Source organism: Conger conger, chromosome 7, assembly GCF_963514075.1.
Source record: "Conger conger chromosome 7, fConCon1.1, whole genome shotgun sequence".
NCBI lineage: Eukaryota > Metazoa > Chordata > Actinopteri > Anguilliformes > Congridae > Conger > Conger conger.
Window position 1 is genome coordinate 49,241,585 of NC_083766.1, and position 14,595 is coordinate 49,256,179.

At 48.3% G+C, this 14,595-nt stretch overlaps 1 protein-coding gene across 4 annotated transcripts in view; it reads left to right on the forward strand.

The window, feature by feature from the left end:
* Nucleotides 1-14,595, forward strand: part of cltca (clathrin, heavy chain a (Hc)) — a 48,401-nt gene that overhangs the window by 27,073 nt on the left and 6,733 nt on the right. For all 4 annotated transcript variants that reach the window (XM_061250273.1, XM_061250276.1, XM_061250277.1 and 1 more), the window contains exons 10-30: nucleotides 1,000-1,122; nucleotides 1,552-1,689; nucleotides 2,866-3,030; nucleotides 3,440-3,620; nucleotides 5,051-5,214; nucleotides 7,248-7,373; nucleotides 7,691-7,833; nucleotides 8,399-8,633; nucleotides 8,767-8,889; nucleotides 9,136-9,281; nucleotides 9,571-9,754; nucleotides 9,834-10,026; nucleotides 10,439-10,596; nucleotides 10,851-11,015; nucleotides 11,755-11,862; nucleotides 12,244-12,411; nucleotides 12,549-12,698; nucleotides 12,882-13,013; nucleotides 13,255-13,365; nucleotides 13,505-13,675; nucleotides 14,144-14,365. In XM_061250273.1, the coding sequence (XP_061106257.1) occupies nucleotides 1,000-1,122; nucleotides 1,552-1,689; nucleotides 2,866-3,030; nucleotides 3,440-3,620; nucleotides 5,051-5,214; nucleotides 7,248-7,373; nucleotides 7,691-7,833; nucleotides 8,399-8,633; nucleotides 8,767-8,889; nucleotides 9,136-9,281; nucleotides 9,571-9,754; nucleotides 9,834-10,026; nucleotides 10,439-10,596; nucleotides 10,851-11,015; nucleotides 11,755-11,862; nucleotides 12,244-12,411; nucleotides 12,549-12,698; nucleotides 12,882-13,013; nucleotides 13,255-13,365; nucleotides 13,505-13,675; nucleotides 14,144-14,365 (3,306 nt within the window). The remainder of the gene's footprint in view (nucleotides 1-999; nucleotides 1,123-1,551; nucleotides 1,690-2,865; nucleotides 3,031-3,439; nucleotides 3,621-5,050; nucleotides 5,215-7,247; nucleotides 7,374-7,690; nucleotides 7,834-8,398; nucleotides 8,634-8,766; nucleotides 8,890-9,135; nucleotides 9,282-9,570; nucleotides 9,755-9,833; nucleotides 10,027-10,438; nucleotides 10,597-10,850; nucleotides 11,016-11,754; nucleotides 11,863-12,243; nucleotides 12,412-12,548; nucleotides 12,699-12,881; nucleotides 13,014-13,254; nucleotides 13,366-13,504; nucleotides 13,676-14,143; nucleotides 14,366-14,595) is intronic.

A 14,595-nucleotide genomic window follows, 5' to 3' on the forward strand; every position in this document is an offset into this window, starting at 1 on the left:
AGTCCTGATAACACTGTCAAACTTTGTTTGATCTGGTGTGAGGCATAACTTGAATATTGTTACTTGGTAAACTACAATAATGACTGTATGAGTGTGGAATGTGATTCTATTGTGGTCATTTTGGATTGAATGCCCTGCCAAATCGTTCTGCAATATTGTTAGTGGACATGATATCGATCAACAGTGCTGTTAGCGTTTTTAGCTGACTGTTCAGGCTGACCTTTGCAGGTATTAAAAAAAATAATTTCCAGTAAAGCTTGCTATTTCGCTGATGATTGCTGTTAGCCAACAAATCGGCGAGCAACAGTTACAGTACATCCTCAAAATACAACCAATCTGTACAGCTTGTGAAAGTCGTGACGATCGTTTGCGCTTTGAAAAGGCTTCGCTGTCACAAAGGATGGCTGAAATTTTTACAATGCAATCCAATAACACGCTCAGCTGGCTCGATCTCCCCGCTCTCTGCACCCAACTGCCTGCCTGCAGGTTATCTTTGTGATGGCTCTATTTGGACAGGGCCCTTTGTGGGGAATCGTAACGCGCCGGCGAGATTTATTCTCTGGTTTAGCTTGAAGCAGATGCTGAGACCATCTCTGTTTGAGGAGCGAGACTCGGCTGAATGAATTGCGTGGGCGTATTTCTGAGAGCAATAAAACAGCTCAGTCAGACGGCATCGTTACATCTGTCAAATTTGGTCTGCTTGCTCCTTTGATAACTGAAAATAATCTGGTGATCCATCACCACTCCGTCGTGCTGTGAGAAAGCAGTGCGGTCGCTCGTTCATGTCTGTATCTGTTCATGTATCGTGAGAAAATAAGACATCCAGGTTTAGGGCTAAGAGTGTCTCTTTACCCCTGTCTTGTGTATCCTTAATCCCAGGGACCCAATTTATCCTCCATAAATGACTATTTATTTCAGTACACTCTTCTGTGTATCAGTATTGGTCCCATTTGTGTGTTGTGTTTTTAACTTTGTTTTTACCCCACACTGCTTCCCCAGGTGGGGTACACTCCAGACTGGATCTTTCTGCTCCGGAACGTGATGCGCATCAGTCCGGACCAGGGCCTGCAGTTCTCCCAGATGCTGGTGCAGGACGAGGAGCCCCTAGCTGACATCACGCAGGTCAGCGGAACGAGAGAGAGGGGCCCCGTTAGACTGAACGTGCACATAATGCGGCTTCACACTCCCATCGCTAACACGAAACTGCAAACCGATGTGGCAGCGCATCTATTTTAAACCCATCGCCTCCATACCAACTCTGATGTGATGCTCTTTAGATGAATCTCTCATGACATGGTTTTCCAGCTGTTATTATTATGCAGTCCTGACTCTCTCTCGCTCTCTCTGCATCTCTGTCTCTCTCTCCCTCTCTTCCTGACTCTCTGCATCTCTCTGTCTCTCTTTCCCTCTCTTCCTGACTCTCTCTCGCTCTCTCTGCATCTCTCTGTCTCTCTCTCCCTCTCTTCCTGACTCTCTCCCTCCCTCTCTCTCTCTCCCTCTCTCTCTCTCTCCCTCCCTCTCCCTCTCCCTCTCGGTGTCTCTTGCTCGCAGATTGTGGACGTGTTCATGGAGTACAACCTGATCCAGCAGTGCACCTCCTTCCTGCTGGACGCGCTGAAGAACAACCGCCCGTCAGAGGGCCCTCTGCAGACCCGTCTGCTGGAGATGAACCTCATGCACGCCCCGCAGGTGCGGACCCAACCCTGGCTCGCCCGGTCTTCTCCTGGGTCAGGGGCGGTCACCGCTCTGTCCTGTTGTAGTGCAACTAGGGGTGTAGATAAAGGCGGGGACTGGCGGTGTGTTCGGGAGGGGCCCGTGCTGGAGTTTGTGTTGGTGACATGATGGATTGATGAACTGGCAGACGATATTTGCTCATGCTAAAAATACCTTTGATTTGCATACCATATCTCCCCCATGGTTACAAACAAATGATATGTTTTCCTATTTTTTTGTTTGGCAGTAGAGCAAATGACTGACATGGTAATGTTGTAAGAAGAGGAGAAATTAATAAAAAGGTTGCTAGGAAACTCTTTGTTTTTGTTGCACTGGTTGTCCTTTTAAACAAGTGAGCAGGATTTTTATGGTTAAGCCATTATTAGTCAGACGGACTTATGTAATATTGTGATGTTGTCTCTTATCTGTTAGTAACATTACTGCTATCTGTTAGGGGCCTGAATAGCTCTTATCCTTGTGCGTTGTCTACTGTATGTGGTTCTGTCTGGTTGGTACAAGAGCGTGTAATGTTATTGAAGGGGAGTGCAACCTGTATTTTGTCGTTTTGTCACCTAATTTGGACTGCCCAATCATGTTCAGCTCCCCTGGGCCTCCCCTGTTAATTCAGACAAGCACATGCTCCCCTCTGAAACATGTGATGCCATGCCTCTGCTGGTTTTTCACACAGAGCTTGCACAGACACGAGTCTGAGCGTGACTCTTAATGTGCAGCTTGGGCTGGCAGACTGTGGGGAGCTGAGGTGTAGTTATCTTTGCCAAGTGCGCCCCTCCCTCCCTGGAGGACGTTACGGGCTGTTTTGCATTGCCCTGTGGCCACGGTTACGACTGGAATGGTCTGTTGGTACCAGACCGTTGAGCCCATTCGCATAGTGTATTCGCATACTTGCCAGGACATCGTTGTAAATTAAACCCTGATCTTAATTGGCTTGCTTGGTAAAAAATCTTAATGATCCTGCCACCAACCCCAACACTCAATCTTAAAATAAAGGTTAAATTTAATAAAATACCGGAACAGTGCCTTTACAGGAAGCGCCTCTTGTTTTGTTTGTTTCCCCTCTCTGCACACATTCCTTCAGTCGGTGAGTGTGCTCGGGCAGCTGCTGCGTATGAATCGTGCGCTTGCCTCTTCCAGGTTGCCGACGCCATCCTGGGAAACCAGATGTTCACCAACTACGACCGTGCCCACATCGCCCAGCTGTGCGAGAAGGCGGGGCTCCTGCAGCGGGCGCTGGAACACTACACTGACCTGTACGACATCAAGCGGGCCGTGGTGCACACGCACCTGCTCAACCCCGAGGTACGCCGCCCGGCCGCCCCGCGGGAACCCCGCTGCGACGTCGCTCTGTGGGGCGACTGCTGGTGAATGCCGGATGTCCTCCCCGGTTCATTATCTCCATTTGAGGGGATAAAAGGAGGTTTCACACAGAGATGTGTCAGTGCTCTGTGCTGCTTCATTATTACCTGCTAATTGACCGTACGAAGCCACGCCATACGTTACATTAGTTATTCAGCTGATGCTTTTATCCAAAGCAACTTACAGTTGATTACACTAAGCAGGGGACAATCCCCCTCCCCGGGTTATGGGCCTTGCTCAAAGGCCCATCAGCTGCGCAGATCTTATCCAGGCTGGTTCCTAGTCCTGTACCTTAGCCACTAAGCCCCAGGCTGCCTGTGCATGACCTTTGCCTCCCCTCTCCTCCCCGCAGTGGCTGGTGAACTTCTTCGGCTCTTTGTCCGTGGAGGACTCCCTGGAGTGCCTGCGGGCCATGCTCTCCGCCAACATCCGGCAGAACCTGCAGATCTGCGTCCAGGTGGCGTCCAAATACCACGAGCAGCTGTCCACCCAGTCCCTCACTGAGCTCTTCGAGTCCTTCAAGAGCTTCGAGGGTAAGGCTCACACCGGGCGATGCCTTCTTCACTGCCGAACCTTGAGCTTTCTTTTCACAAAAGAGCTGGTGTCCTTGGGTTAGGTCACCTCGTATATTCATTGAATCAATCTGTGTTGATCTACTGCCGGGGGTCACAACCCTGTTCCTGGAGATCTTTCATTTCAACCCTAATTTACAACACATTATTCTACTAATTAGCAGCTCAACGAGATCCCTCGCTGTTGAAAATTGTGTGTTAGGGTTGAAGGAGAACCTACAGGATGGTACAGTAGATCTGAATTCATTCATTAATTGGGTCCTGGGGGAATTTGGAACGTTCTGGAAGCTTCTCCCCGTAGTTTGGATGTTGAATGGAAGACAAATTAAATCTGTGAAAATTCAGTATGCACTACTAGTAGTAGTGTGTGTTTTTATTTCATTACACGTGTGCTGGCCTGAAGTCATCCTGCTTTAGCTTGCTAAGTAGGTCAGGGGCCTGGTTTATTGTTAGTCAGCAGTGCACCCTGGAGTACTGGCTCCATGTAGTGGGTTAGCATAGTGCTGACAAATTTCGAGTTAAAGTGAAACCAAAAAGTATTTTGCTTCTCAATTCACCACAAGAATCCAGCAAAGAATCTGGCAGATCTGACACATTTTAACCACTTATCAGGAAATGGCTGTTTATCTCGGGAAAGCCCCAGGAAATTAACAAGGCCTGTAACTGACAACACTGCCTCTCAGTTCCTTAATTTGCTTTAAATGGAAACTATCAAAACAAAAGAAAATTCAAATTTATTGCTTGGTGGAATCACAGTATCAACAATGACTTTTTTTCCCCCCGCTCCCAATGTATCCACTGCGCATCCACCAAATGTCTATTGAAAGTAATGTAAATAACGATAATAACACACATTTTCAAGTCGGATATAAAAGCCGTATTGAAAACAATGTCTGGATTGTATGTCTGGACCACCCCGCCTCCCTCCTCAACTCCTCCCAAGTCAATTGTATTGGAGGAGGAGACTGGGAGGGTGATTAAGAGCTTAAAAAATATCTAAATTGATACTATACACAGAAAAGCCGCAGTCGGGATTCAGAAGGCTGTTTTTGTTGGCGACAATGTTATCCCCTGCACCACATAGCTCACTTCTCTATAAAAAAAATAAATAAATAAAAAAATCTCATGAAACTATGGGTGGAGATATGCAATGAGACAAAAACATGTACCGGCCATTCGGTGCATTTGATTTCTCAAATTTTGCTGATGCTTAATATCTACCGTAATAACCCCATACGATGTAGTCTGAATTCACTCACAGATTTACCTTTACAGTCACTTTAATGATTTAAACTTAGTTGTAATGGCATATATGTAGTACAGCAGTAAATTAAGCCCAGTGAAACCCAGCAGAGTGATGAACTTAATTTCCCATGTGGCTGCGCTTGCAGGTCTGTTCTACTTCCTGGGCTCCATCGTGAACTTCAGCCAGGACCCAGAGGTCCACTTCAAGTACATCCAGGCGGCGTGCAAGACCGGCCAGATCAAGGAGGTGGAGCGCATCTGCAGGGAGAGCAACTGCTACGACCCCGAGCGCGTGAAGAACTTCCTGAAGGTACGAGGAGAACCACATCCCAACCGGGGGAGATTTAGGTCACTGAAACGTTTCTGTTTGCAAATCGTTTCTGTCTCGCTGTCTTTCTGGGTGTGGCTGTCTGTCTGCCTGCCTCTGGCACTTTTACACATTTCACAGGTGACATACGTGGCAGTGTTTTCTGTCACGTCCCTTGGCAACCTCCTCCATTCACTGCCTTAATTCCTCTCTTCCGCGCTGTTTCCCCGGCGCCTGGAATAGCAACTGATTGTGTGATTTGTTCTATATTGTCAATAGAAATGTTGTACTTTGTCTGACTTTGCTTTGAACTTAAAAACTGTGCCAGCGTACAAATGACCAGACAGCCATTTTATCAACCTTACATCAGGGATTGCATGTGCAGTATGAAGTGCAGGTACGGTTAGAAGTCAAGGTGACTACAGCAAATTCATATTATCACGTGGCCAAACCTTGTGCAAACAAGTCATTTTTCAATTGAGATAAGCTAGCGCTGTGCCTAACGGCTTCCACATGTGGCTCTGTTCACCTGTTGGTAAGAAGTGTGCATCAACTATCTCCTGATGGCAGCTATTGTCTCTTGTGCTTTTCCCTGTGTCTTTGGAATGGGCAGGACATGTATCAGGTAAATCTCCCAGCGCAGGTCTCCCTCCCATTTATTTCCATCCCTTCTTAGATACAGGATTAAACCTGGGATTTGTATGACGCAGCAGCTCTACCCTTCCCATGCAGGAGCCCCATCATTAGATAGAAAGCTTTGTTTATGCTATGTTGTCTAAATTAGAATAAGCAAAGTAGCTAGTCTCCTGATGTGTGTTCGTAGGCGAGCATTTCAAACCCGTCCCTACCGTCGGATACCAAAACCAAGGTTGGTGGTTTCGCGGTTGTTGGCCTCACTGTCCTGTTTTCAGAATTTGTCCCGTTTCACTGTGTCTGAAGTCGAATTTGTCCTTTTCAGAAGTGGGAGAGAAGTGGTCTGGTTGCAGTGGTCGTAGGAAAACCATTTTTCATATCGTTTGTGTCCTTGTCTGTGGATTTTATGGGGAAAATTCTGAAACGGATGACTCTGGGGCTTGCTCACCGCTAACTGCTAACCTTGTTCTTTTGGGCTGTCTTGTGTAAGTTAAATCCATAGCACATGTTCAACGCTGTTGGAATGCAGCCCCCTGACCCTATGGAAAATAACCATAAGCTTTCCACAAATCTAACCCCAAGCTTTCCAGTAAGCGAGTCTTACCTCAGTCGTAGCAGTTGTGTTATGTAAGGTGCACAATCCCAGAGCTTTAATCCTGTAGGAGTGTTGATGGCAGTTGCACAGTGGCGGAGATGTGAGTAGGGTTTGCAGTAACTGTCTGTGGTCCAGTGTCGGTGTTGAGTGTGAGTGTGTGGGCGGTGGAGCCGACCACCTGCTGGGCTCTAGGCTGCACCGCTAGACTGTTCTCCAGTAGGCTCTTTTTCTCCCCCCTTCCTTGGTTTATTTATTCAAAGTCTAGTCAGCGTCTGCAGTTCTTAAACATCCTTCGACCTCGAAATGCAACGCCCTTCATTCGTTGTAGCCGAGACGCTTTGTTTTCCCTCTTCATGTTGTGTCATTTCGAATCACTTCGGCAGGATTGGTTCAGTTAGGAAATGATACACCCCTTTCCTTTTTAGTGTTTTTGTTATTTTACATTTAATAAATTGCAAAGAGCAGATTACAGTCAAATCTGCAGAGGGCCACGGTGGAGGCTGCAAAAATACCTGAGAACATTTGGCAGATTTGACCCATCTGTTCGTCTGAAAGGAAAACCATTGGGTGTTCAGTAGATAATCTAGGGTCTCTTTAAGGACCAGTCACACAACTGCAATTATAGGATATGGCACTGGAGAATTGGGTGGGTCCATGAATTGTTCCCAGCACTTGCTTAGAAGAAGTTACTCCATGCAAGGCAGCTTTGACTGTGAATTTGGTAAGACGTTTATGCCTTGAAAACGCATTGGAACGTTTAAAAACGCACCTAAGTCCCTTCTCTTCCCTGGTCTTTTCCCGTGGACAGGAGGCCAAGCTGACCGACCAGCTCCCGCTGATTATCGTGTGCGACCGATTCGACTTTGTCCACGACCTGGTCCTCTACTTGTACCGCAACAACCTGCAGAAGTACATCGAGATCTATGTGCAGAAGGTGAGCATCCTCAGCCACTAAAATACAGCAAATCCTATTTGTTAGGATATATTGGTTTGTGTCCATCAGTAAGATATGTTAGTTAACCCTTTAAGCTGTAAGATCACGAATATGTGATTCAAATGTCTTTAACTGAACATTGTAATGCTGGTGTAACCATCACTACTAGTAACTGAAAGCAATGAAGTTCTACAACTTTAGAAAAAGCATTCCAGCCTACTCTTCAAAGGGTTGAAAGCATTTCCAAATACGAAGCTCGTATACCCCTGTGGCTGTCTGTGCCTGGCGGCATTAGCTGAAGTGCGTCCGCGTTGCAGGTGAACCCCAGCCGTCTGCCGGTGGTGATCGGAGGCCTCCTGGACGTGGACTGCTCTGAGGACGTCATAAAGAACCTCATCCTGGTGGTGAGGGGACAGTTCTCCACCGACGAGCTGGTGGCTGAGGTGGAGAAGAGAAACAGGTAAGGCTGCAGGTGTTCTCTCACTGGCTTCCGCAAATGCTTTTCACCCCGTGCCCTCATCCAATGGACTGCTTGGAAGGACCATGCCGATATTTTGGATTTTAAGTTTGACTAATTTTTGTGTACTTTACATACGAAGCTGCAGACCAATTTGCAAAGCATACAACAGCTATTTAGATTTTTCCTAGCAGTTTGTTTACCTTTCAGGCAGCCCATGGCTTCCATTCGTTTTGTATGGCATAAAAATCAACTTTGAGACATTCAGAGAAATTGCTTGAGGTTGCTCGAGGATCCCTCAAGACACCATCTCAACAGAATGTTTCTCTGCCAGAAATTAGTCCATGGGTGAAAGGACTGTTTCATAAACATAATTCAGTCATTTACTTCTTAATCCTGACGTGATTATTAGCAAGAAATGTGTAGTAAATGGGCTTTAACATCAAAAATATGGTGGCAATATTGATAAATACCTTGGAGTGGAATGGAGCAGAACCCAGTCCTACAGGTTGTCATTTTCACCTCTGATATCCGAGCTGTGGGTAAGCCTGTACTTTTTGCCCCGCAGACTGAAGCTGCTCTTGCCCTGGCTGGAAGCCCGCATCCACGAGGGCTGCGAGGAGCCGGCCACCCACAATGCTCTGGCCAAGATCTACATCGACAGCAACAACAACCCCGAGCGCTTCCTGCGCGAGAACCCCTTCTACGACAGCCGCGTGGTGGGCAAGTACTGCGAGAAGAGGGACCCCCACCTGGCCTGCGTGGCCTACGAGCGCGGGCAGTGCGACCAGGAGCTCATCAACGTCAGTACACTCTTCCTGTTTCATCATCTCACACTTCCTGTTTTGCCCTCTCGCAGGGCTGTAGGATCTTCTTCATTTTCATCCGACAGCATTTTTGGTAACTGGATGTTTGTGTTGGATGTTTGGACTTCAGGTGTGCAATGAGAACTCCCTCTTCAAGAGCCTGTCCCGCTACCTGGTCCGCCGCAGGGACCCCGAGCTCTGGGCCAGTGTGCTGCTGGAGAGCAACCCCTTCAGGAGGCCCCTCATCGACCAGGTGCGTCCCCACCCCGGTCCTCCCACACGGGCGTATATTTTGGGGGCAATGGAAGAACCTGACGTGGTCCTTTGGGAAAAGATCAAATGGTCCTCTCAATATTATCATGTGGGATTGCGTGGGTGGTACTATCCCCCCCCCCCCCCCCCCAAAAAAAAAAAAAGGTCCTCTAAATGAGAGACTCCTTGATTGTTGGCTCTTATTGCCGGAGCTTGTATTGACTGGTCCGCCCATGCTCTTCTGCAGGTGGTGCAGACCGCTCTGTCTGAAACGCAAGATCCAGAGGAGGTGTCCGTCACGGTCAAGGCCTTCATGACTGCCGACCTTCCCAATGAGCTCATCGAACTTCTGGAGAAGATCGTTTTGGACAACTCTGTTTTCAGTGAACACAGGTTGGCGTAGTTCTGCTATTTCTTTACATTTGTATTCTTTAGGCACTACTGCGTTTATGACTCGTGCTCCATAGACTAGTTATAAGTTGGTACATTGTTGCTTAGTGTGAAAATTCACACGTTCTTGTGAAGAATTAAATATGAAGTCTTTGCATTTTCTTTTTATTAGTTTTGCACTGTGTTGTCAAGGCGTGCACAATGTGTAGTATGATATCCAGATATGGATAAGGTGTTGTATTGAAAGACTTGTTTGTATACTGCAGTGCTGAGGGCTGTGTTCTTCCTCCAGAAACCTGCAGAACCTCCTGATCCTCACGGCCATCAAAGCGGACCGGACGCGCGTCATGGAGTACATCAACCGCCTGGACAACTACGACGCCCCCGACATTGCCAACATCGCCATCAGCAACGAGCTCTTCGAGGAGGCCTTCGCCATCTTCCGCAAGTTCGACGTCAACACGTCTGCAGTGCAGGTAAGGGAACCGGACTCAGGTTTAGGGGTAACCGCTTTCGTCTCATCTGGCCTCCGCCTAACGTCCCGCCGTGCCGTAGGTGCTGATCGAGCACATCGGGAACCTGGACCGCGCCTACGAGTTCGCCGAGCGCTGCAACGAGCCGGCGGTGTGGAGCCAGCTGGCCAAGGCGCAGCTGCAGAAGGGCCTGGTGAAGGAGGCCATCGACTCCTACATCAAGGCCGACGACCCGTCCTCGTACATGGAGGTGGTGCAGGCGGCTGACCAGAGCGGTAAGGGGCCAGAGCTCCGGGGCTCCATGCACAGCCCTATGGCTGGAGCAGCATTGCACACGCGGGGGGGGGCTACACTTACCAATACAATGTTATGCGTTCATAATCCTATATGTGAGTTATCTGGTGATAAGAGGCATATCTGGTTCAGGAAGGCCTGTAGCCAGTTTTTCCCAAGATATTTCTTGCCACCGTTTCTTTTTCCCACTGGGGAGCTTTAGTTTTTACCTCGCTTGCTTCCTGGGAGTTCAGGCCTGTTTTTTTGCCAAATTGTCCTTCTGTTCATCTGTGAAACATCTTTGCGAGTTCCCTATAAAAAGTGCTGTGTAAATAAAAATTAGATTTCTGACTTGCTCTCCCTCTTGGCGTAGCCGTGTGCCTGATGTCACCTTGCCGACTGTCTCTCTGCCAGGAAACTGGGAGGACCTGGTGAAGTTCCTGCAGATGGCGCGGAAGAAGGCCCGGGAGTCGTACGTGGAGACGGAGCTCATCTTCGCCCTGGCCAAAACCAACCGCCTGGCGGAGCTGGAGGAGTTCATCAACGGGCCCAACAACGCCCACATCCAGCAAGTAGGTCACCGCCGTGCGCCACGCATAACGATGACATCGCGTGACACATCCCTGCATGTGACATAACCGTGTCATGTGCAGTGAGGCCATACAAAGTGATTTCTCATACACGGAATTATTTCATTTACAATTTTAACTTAATTGAGAAATGTTTGGGATACTGTATAAAATATTGGAGGTGCTGTATGAAGATTTTTGGATAATATATGAAATATTTGGGATATCTTGTAAAATATTTCCCTTTCTCTTCCAAGGTGGGTGACCGGTGCTACGATGAGAAGATGTATGACGCCGCAAAGTTACTGTACAACAACGTCTCCAACTTCGGGCGTTTGGCCTCCACCCTCGTGCACCTGGGCGAGTACCAGGCCGCTGTGGACGGGGCGCGCAAGGCCAACAGCACCCGCACATGGAAGGAGGTCAGAGACCCGCTCTCTCGCATGCCCTTACCTCCTCCTTATCCTGCTCCACCCTTTACTCCACCCTTTACTCCACCGTACCCTGATCCACCCTTTACACTACCCTTTACTCCACCTTACCATGCTCCACCCTACCCTGCTCCACCCTTTACACCACCTTACCCTGATCCACCCTTTACACCACCCTTTACTCCACCTTACCCTGATCCACCCTTTACACTACCCTTTACTCCACCTTACCATGCTCCACCCTTTACATCACCTTATCCTCCACCTTACCCTGCTCCACCTTTTCGTCTGCCTTGCCATCCCCCACCCTTTCCACCACCACCCTTTCTCAACCTTGCAATATGTTTCTTCATGACAATGTCAAAAGAATGGGCAGCAGGCCATTAGAATAGCATGGAATGAATTGACGGGAACTGTGTATCAATGTTCATAAATGCTTTGTATGCATTCTGCACGTTCATATTTACAGACCTACATGATCTGCTCTGTGCCCATATTGCCCATTGCACCTGTGGACATGATCACTTGCTGCACACACAATCTGTACCTTATGGGCTCGGTCTATTGCAATTGCTTATTGACAAATTTCATAAGGATTAGCTGCAGTCCATTACAATAGAATGACCTTAATGTCCACCCGGAAGAGGAAGTTTGCCTTCTAAATCACCTCATATTGACTTTACATACCTTGCGCATGGTTATTTTAAGGTGACCTGTTTTCTGTGTGCAGGTGTGCTTCGCCTGTGTGGATGGGAAGGAGTTCCGCCTGGCCCAGATGTGCGGCCTTCACATCGTGGTCCACGCCGACGAGCTGGAGGAGCTGATCAACTACTACCAGGCAAGCGTGACCCCGTGACCCCCGTGACCTCAATCCTCGTCACATTTAGTCATAGTATTTATAGCATAACTTGGTGACACAAAGAAAAATAAATGAATGTAAGAAATGTGAGAAGAAATTATATCAGGCATCGCTTCAAATGCGTACAATCTCAATTAACTAGATTCAAGATCTAAAATCTCCCAGGGCTTCAAAATAACGTTTCTTGCACTTCATTCCAGGTATGAGGGGCGTAGAATTTAAAAGCAGTTGGGTTAAAACCAATTTCTGAGTTTGTATGAGGCAGTCCTGAAAGCGTGTGCAGTGATATCCCAAGTCTTCCCTCGGTGTGAGGGGCCCGTGGAGCTTCCCTCTGACCGGAGCCTGTGGTCTCCCTTTCAGGACCGCGGATACTTCGAGGAGCTCATCACCATGCTGGAGGCCGCTCTGGGGCTGGAGCGGGCGCACATGGGCATGTTCACGGAGCTGGCCATCCTCTACTCCAAATTCAAGCCCCAGAAGATGAGGGAGCACCTGGAGCTCTTCTGGTCCCGAGTCAACATCCCAAAGGTAGGGGCCCGGGCCGCTAAGGGTGGTCAAACTGGCAGAACACAGGGCTTTTCCCGCATAGGGAAATCATTGGCGTGCAGCCAAGCAAATTTTGGAGAAGATGGAAAACTGTATATATTTCAATGTGACCAATCCAGGTTCTGAGGGCTGCAGAGCAGGCCCACCTATGGGCAGAGCTGGTGTTCCTCTACGACAAGTACGAGGAGTACGACAACGCCATCATCACCATGATGAACCACCCCACAGACGCCTGGAAGGAGGGGCAGTTCAAAGACATTATCACCAAGGTACCGTGGTGCCCTTTCCCTCGGTCATCATCAAATATCGAGCGTTTGTCGTCATGTAACCGATTCCTTTTGGACTCGCCCCGCACCTGCAAGTTCATTGTGACTTCTCACCTCGTAAGTGGCGGTTTTAAAGTGTCCTTTTTATGTTTGTTTTTTTTTCTTCTCTCCCCTTTTCACGTATAGGTGGCCAATGTGGAGCTGTATTACAAAGCAATCCAGTTTTATTTGGAGTTCAAGCCCTTGTTACTGAATGACCTGCTCATCGTGCTGTCTCCCCGGCTCGACCATTCCCGTGCAGTCAACTTCTTCTCCAAGGTAACCTTTCTGATTTTTGCCTTTCAGGGAGATACCTGTAAAGTTTTTAAATATTTCTGGTTATTTATTATATTGTCTTCATACATTTGACTTATTAGAATTAGCATATTTTCGATTTCCCTTCTCCATTAGCAAACACATAATTGTATCCCGTTGAAATTATTATAAAAGTGAAAGGGATTCAGAATGGATTCTGTGGTCACTTGCTAATACTGAATTGTTAATTTTTTTCTCCCCTCAGGTTAAACAGCTGCCGCTCGTTAAGCCTTACCTGCGATCTGTACAGAATCACAACAACAAGTCAGTCAATGAAGCACTTAACAATCTCTTCATCACAGAGGAAGACTACCAGGTTAGAGACTTGTTCGTATCACCCTTCGGCGTTAATGTTCCCTCCTAATGTCCTGAGACACATAGGGGTGGTGATGTCCACGGCCATTTTGGCTCCGGTTTCAGACCCGTCTCTCTGCTTTCTCTCGCCCCGCACCCAGGCTCTGCGGACGTCTATAGACGCCTACGACAACTTCGATAACATTTCCCTCGCCCAGCGGCTGGAGAAGCACGAGCTGATCGAGTTCAGGAGAATCGCGGCTTACCTCTTCAAGGGAAACAACCGCTGGAAGCAGAGCGTGGAGCTCTGCAAGAAGGACAAACTCTACAAGGTACCCTTTTACTGAGAAGCCTGGCGCCCAACTGCAGTTAACCTGATCTTCTCATGGAGTTATGAGGATTGGTACTAACTACAGACGTTTGGAAACACTGGAACTTCCAAAAATGAATAAATAAATAAATGGTGACCAAACGTGTTCATAAATGTATATACATTTAGATGCTAGAATTGGTGGGTGGTGTGTTGTTCTGTGGTTCTACAGAAAATGTAAAGTGCTGCCAAATATTTTTTTGCTGCCAAACTCATTTTTTCTTTGAGTGAAGTTGGTTACTGCTTTGATATTCTTGTACAAAATAAAACCAGTGGGGGAGCGGACACGCACACGTCATTCAGGATGTATCCCTGCACCTAGAGTTCCCATCTGGCGCCCGGTGCCTAATTGCTGAAATACCCTTGTCCTGCTGCTGTGTCTGCCTGACTCCCCTCGCTCAGCCTCCTGCCTCACTGTCGCCCTTCCCAGGATGCAATGCAGTACGCGTCGGAGTCGAAGGACACGGAGCTGGCGGAGGAGCTGCTCCAGTGGTTCCTGCAGGAGGACAAGAAGGAGTGCTTCGCCGCCTGCCTGTTCACCTGCTACGACCTGCTGCGGCCCGACGTGGTCCTGGAGACCGCCTGGAGGCACAACATCATGGAGTTCTCCATGCCCTACTTCATCCAGGTCATGAGGGAGTACCTGAGCAAGGTACGGCCGCCTCGAAAGAGTCCGTCCCGGGCCCACCTTCCAGCTGCACTGGCTGGCGTTAGGTGAGCGCTACTCAACTCCACGTCCTGCGGGTTGCAGTGTCTGCAGGCTTTTGCTTCAACGGTGTGCTACACCACCTGATTTTACGAATTAGCTTATTATCTGAACTGAGCAGGTGAAATAATTAGTGAAATCAGGTGGTGTAGCCCACGGTAGGAGCAAATGCCTGC